The sequence below is a fragment of the Telopea speciosissima genome, chromosome 3, assembly GCF_018873765.1.
Source record: "Telopea speciosissima isolate NSW1024214 ecotype Mountain lineage chromosome 3, Tspe_v1, whole genome shotgun sequence".
Taxonomy (NCBI): domain Eukaryota; kingdom Viridiplantae; phylum Streptophyta; class Magnoliopsida; order Proteales; family Proteaceae; genus Telopea; species Telopea speciosissima.
This window is the reverse complement of record NC_057918.1, coordinates 16,710,963-16,716,962: the sequence shown is the minus strand read 5'-3', so window position 1 is coordinate 16,716,962 and position 6,000 is coordinate 16,710,963. Positions and strand designations below refer to the sequence as shown.

The following is a 6,000-nucleotide window of genomic DNA, read 5'->3' as shown; positions in this document are numbered from 1 at the left end:
TGGGATTGTGAGTTTTAGGGCTAGCCATGGAGTGAAATAACTCCACAATAGCCTAGCATAGAGATTCCAATATGTCCTTGGGTTCTAAGTGGAACCCTAGGTCAAGTCTTTCTCATTTTTCAAACCCAAAATAGAAGAAGAGAGAAGGCTTTAATGGCTTACCTAACCCAAGGAAGTGGTGCTCCACGTTGAAGGCTTCAAGAAGTGAAATCTTCAAGCCTCCAATCAAGCCTTTCCACTCTCCTTCTTTCTTTTCCTCTCCTTTCTTCTTTCTTTCTCTTCTTTTCCTTCTTCCCACATTTTTTGTTGGAGGAGAAGTAATGAGAAATGAATACTCCCTCCCCCCTTTAGTCCTACTTATAGTAAGTGAGACTTGGGTCCCTTAAGTTAAATGGGTCACCCAAGTCAAATGGATCACCATAAGTTAAATAGGTTGCTCTAATTAAATGGGTCACTCTAAGTTAAATGGGTCAACTCATTAATTCTAAATAGGAAAGAAGTCTATCAAAGGGTGGGATCCACATAATATGGGGTCATAAGTCCATCACAAGTTTCACTAAGTAAGTGGGACCCATAAATAAAATATTTCCTACACAAATAAAAATAATCCGGATGGTCAAAACCTTGACCCGCACTTCGAGGACATCAAGGAAAAGATAAATAAATAAAATTAAAGGCTAGAACTTACTTCTCCATTGTCATGGTTTGTCCCCCATGACCCCGAATAGTTTCCTCCACAGGCAAATCCGTATTATGGTCAAAAATTTTGTAGCTGGATTTAACCACCAGTGAGAGTACAGCTCACCAGCATACATGGCAGTGGTAACTACACATCACGAAAAAAAATAATAATTAATTATAATCCCGGGTGCGGGTGTAACAACCTTCCTCTATGCAACTTGCTTAGAGAACCCTCTCCCAAAATAATAATAAGGGGAAAAAAATGCTGCCTAGTCCTATGCAACATGCAGCTCTTGCACCTGCATATAGGGTCGTGCGAAATGATGATCCACCGCATTAATAGGCAGAAATCCCTGAAGATGTGGCAATCATTTCGCATGGCCCTCTGTTTAGGCGGAGGAGTTGCATGTCGCACACAACCAAGTAGCGCTCTCTTTACCAATAATAATATGAGAAGAAAAACGTTGGCCGATTGCATGGTCCCTGCACTAGCACGGGCCAATGAAAGGATGTGCAAAGGCATCAAACAGGGGTAGGTGGTATGTCGTATTTTATATCTGTTTCATTTCTTGCCTACTCCATTTCCCCAAGTTCCTCTAATAAAGGGGAGGTGGATCCCACCCAGGCAATGTGTTCGGGTAGGGGTAGGGTGGTCATTTCCACTCTCCTCTATTAGAGGAAATTGAAGAAATGGAGCTGCCCAGGAAATGAAACAGATAAAGGTCTATGGTATATCTAGGCGTAAGCTGCACCCGAACAGGCATCATTCTTTTTCTCCAAAAATATACTTAAGGGCAAGAGATCACAACCTGATCGTGCAGACCTTGTACCAACATGGGGCCAATGAGAGGTTGCACAAGGGCATCTATTTGGACGAGATTTTTTAATTTCACTAAGGACTGAACGGTATCTTCATATACTCCGGTGTCTAGGTGCAGGAACCATGTGAGCAAGCAATTTTTTTTTCAAGTATATTAAACTATGAGAGGACGTAACCTACGCCACAAACTCATAGTCATAGATCATTTGTCCTTCAATAAAATGAATACTTGAAAGCCGGAGTGAACCTCATTTTCGGTTTTGGCGTTTTGGGCAGAGGTTTCCTACAACATCAAAATGCGGTTTCCCATTACTAGGCATCTTGGGAACATGGTTATAGGGATCGGTCGTGGATTGGATTGGTGAAATCGTCCTATCCAGATCGTATCGCCAATCTCCGATTCCAATTCTTCGTTGATCTCTTATTATTGGATCAGTACGGAACTTCAAATGAAAAATTAAAAAAAAAATCGCTATTTAAATGATAGATAAAGGGTAAATCTTCTCGATTAGAACGATATGGAACACTCCGGGTTGATATCGGTTGAAACTGATTTCCATATCTGATACCGATTCTTAAAATCCTGCTCGAAGCAATTTGTAAGCCAAAAAACATTTAATGTAGAGAGAATGTGGGATCCATGACAGAGAATGTAAGAGAGGGTGTGAGAAGAAATCTGCACTGGCATCATTGGAATCCCTTTGGTTTTACACCCGGTTTAGTTTTGAAAACTATAGATGGGAATATGGGACCGAATGGTAAATTGCATGCATAAAAGGCATCTACTTGCATTTTAGCTTTAGATTCGAACGGCGGATCGAATGAAAAAATTTATCCATCGATACAAGATCAGCTAGTAATCGATATTGATCTCTTGATCTCTATTGATATCGATATGAATTGGTCGTTTTGACCGATTTGATACTAATTCCTCAAACCAGTGGCATTTTCAACCGTACTGTGTAGGTGGGGATTAATTAACATCTTGGGACCGTGGATATAAATGGATAATCAAAATCCGAATCTGCATCCATATCCATTTAAGGACATCTGTATTCGTTTAGAGATATCTAAAAAAAAAAATTTGAATACTACAATAAAATCCATGTTCAAAAAAATAATCTGAATACTTAATAATAAAAAATTAAATAAATAATGATTTTGAGGGTTTTTGAAGATTCAACAGGTTCTAGAATTATGATCTAAGAAATATGGATTGAGAGTGAATTGAATCTACTAGAAGGAGGAAGGTACAGGTTATATAAGATCGAGATGTAAATAGATGATCGAAAATCCAAATCCGATCTGCATCTGAATCCATTTAGAGATATCCGTATTTGGCCAGAAAATATCCGAATCCGATTACATCCAATCTGAATCCGATCCGTTTACATCCCCATCGGTGGGTGAACCCTCCTCCACGGGTGGCCGAGAACTTTCCCTTTGGAATCAACACGATGTAAGCTTTTTTGCCACACTCGACAATCAAATCCCTTGCCGTTTCACAAAATATAAGGGCAATTTTGATATTTCTTACACTAAATATCTCTAATCATTCAAGCTTAAACAGTAGTAAATTTACAAAACCCAAAGGTGTTTCCAGTAACACAATAATTGCCTCTCTCTCTCTCTCTCTCTCGATCTCGATCTCGATCTATCTAGGCCTTTATATAGATACCCCTCACCCCTCTCCATTCAAGCAACCAAAACCTGCTTTGCAGATCTCTCTCTCTCTCTCTCTCACAGTCGCGATCGAGCCTGAACTGACAGTGGAAAAGAAGAAGACATGGAACCGAGTCCACCGGCGGCAATAGCGAAGAAACTCTGGAATATTGTACGGATAGTGTTCATCATGATGAGGAAAGGCGTCTCGAAGCGCAAGCTAATGATGGAGCTCCAATTGATGATGAAACGTGGCAAGATCGCAGGGAAGGCGATAGGGAACCTCATGTCTCACCATCACTCTAACTTCAGCTGTCGATCGATCGATGCGAATCTCTCCTTCGTCTCACCTCGTGAGTACGAGTTCAGCTGCAGCAATAGCCCCGCCTACCCTTACGCTTCTTCTTCTTCATCTTACTTCCCGTTCCCCGTCACCAAACGGAAGCACCACCACCACCACCGTTACTTCTCTTCATTGTACCCGACGGCCACCACCGACGACGACTTAACAACCGTCAATGCGGTCCAGAGAATGCTGGAGATGTTAAACGTCCACGACATAACGGAGGCGTCTCCTATACCGTCATCGTTCCCCGGTTTCGGAAAGAGTCCAATGGGGAGGCAGTTGAGGATAACGGACTCACCGTTTCCGTTAAGAAATGCTGACGAGGATAGCCACGTGGATAAGGCGGCCGAGGAATTCATTCAGAAGTTCTATAAAGACCTGAGGCGACAAAATAGAATGGCCGCCGCCATGGAAGCATAAGATATCATTAAGACTTGAAAGATCCGGCAACGGTAGTCTCTCGTCTGCCGCCGGAGCTTCAAGTTGGTGGCTAAGGTTTTCCGGCGAGATTGTTTTCGCCTCAGTCTCTCTTTCTTGTCTCTGATGTCATCGTTGTAAACAATAAAAATCCCGTTTTTCTCTCTTTGTTTTTTTTTTTTTTTGGTATGTAAGAATGGAGTCAGAAATGAGTGTATAGAGACTGGAGATTTGACCTTTGACAGAGATTTCAAGAAAGTGGTTAACTGTTATATTATGTTTTGGATCTAAAAATCGTTTATTTCTGTTCGAGAATCGGTCAAGTAAATAGAAGAGTAAAGTAGGTGAGCCATAGCTGGAGCTTTCCTTGGATTTATTCGCTCTTTTCTGAGGTACTGGAGAGGGTAACGTTTCAGTTGGTGGGTTTCATGGCTGGATTTCCAGTTCCGTAGGGGCAAGGTCACATGCCATGAACACATTATAGATTTTGGGTCGGTTTCAAGCATTGAAGAAGAAGAAAATGAGAATCGTGATTGGGTTGGGATACATGGGTGATCAGAGTTCATTCTTAGGTTCATAGTTAGTATCAAAGGGCATGGACTGAGTAGAAAGTCGCTTTAGCCAACCCCATTACTGTCTGGGTAAATGGAAGAAGCGATTTAAAGAAAGATTAGACAGGAAAAGCTGCTTCAATAAGTTTTTTGAGTGTTACCACCCGTAAACAGCTCTTTCGATCGTGAATGTCCTCCGCTATCTGTTGAGTCTTGACACCAAATTAATTAAATCCCCAAAAAGAATTCATGAATTAAATTGAAGAAGTTTAGGGTAAGATTTCCCATAACATGAGAGTGGAAAATCGCAACAATGAGAAGGCAGGGAGACAAATTTATTTCGTAGGGATTCATATATAAATTGAAAAAAGATCATTATGTGCAAAAGCGTGTGCATTCTTTTTCACTTCTGCTTATTGAATGGAGTATTGAAAAACGGGATTCACGTAGTTGATCCAATTAGTTTTGATGAATCTTTGTTGTTGAAGAAAAAAAATTAGTTCTAATCAGAAGGGTTGTTGATATTTGTCGATCACTAATGTAGGTGTAGCATATTAATTTTTCAAATTATTAGATTAAAGTTGGGTTTTCTATATATTGTCTTTTTTCTCTTTTTTTTAGGAGAAGGAAAATTAATTTATTCATAATCAATGTGTGAAACTCATGGCAAGAATAGAACACATCTCTTGAATCCATGGATCAAAATTGTTAATGACAGTCCTCCTTACCAAGGAATCGACTAAGCTATTAATCTCCCTTGGTACAAAACTGAAAGCACAAGAAACTAATCTAAAAGATAAATACAAGATGTTTTCTACAATGAAACGAATTATCAAATGCAAACTTGTAGCATTCCTCTAGAAATATGTCATCACATCCTTAGTATCCGATTCGATGATAATGTAATCACATCCTTTAGATGTCGACTCCAATAGTGCCATCTGAATGACCATAGCTTCACCTATCATAGAAGTATTGAAAGAGGTAAGGGGAAGAAATAGCAAATAAACATTGACCAAGATGATCACATCCAATATATCCAAGCCTTCCTTTGTCGGTGTTTGAAATGAAACTAACATCACAATTTATTTTACAGATATGATGTGATGGAGGAGACCGAATCCAAATCCTCTACTGCCGAGCTGCCCGGCAGGACCGTGTAGTTCCAGACACAGTGAGGCGTGTAGTGACCACCTTGCCCCTGCCCAAATGCCTTGCCCTAGTGGGGGTAAGGCAGTCATTGCGTGCCTCACTGTGTCTGGATTGCACGGTCCTGCCGGGCAACTCGGCAGTAGAGGATCCTTATCTGGAGGAGACCAACCATCAACATTAGAGTAACTATCTTGAATAGATATCAATGAAGAGTGGTTGTTATATGAAGTTGTAACTTGTAGCCTTTTGGAACTCCTGGTAAACATTTGTAGCAGCACCAATGACTTCTTCTGGCTGCCATGACCTTCGTCTAAAGACCACATCATTCCCAGATAACCACAAATACCAATAGATAAAACTTCACTTAGTGA

The 6,000-nt window shown here is 40.5% G+C and overlaps 1 protein-coding gene across 1 annotated transcript; it reads left to right on the top strand.

The window, feature by feature from the left end:
• Positions 1 to 3,197: 3,197 nt before the first annotated feature.
• On the top strand, positions 3,198 to 4,174 carry LOC122653844. Its single transcript, XM_043847793.1, has one exon. The coding sequence runs from the start codon at positions 3,288 to 3,290 to the stop codon at positions 3,927 to 3,929; it is 642 nt and encodes a 213-aa protein (XP_043703728.1). The 5' UTR covers positions 3,198 to 3,287; the 3' UTR covers positions 3,930 to 4,174.
• The last annotated feature ends 1,826 nt before the right edge of the window (positions 4,175 to 6,000 follow it).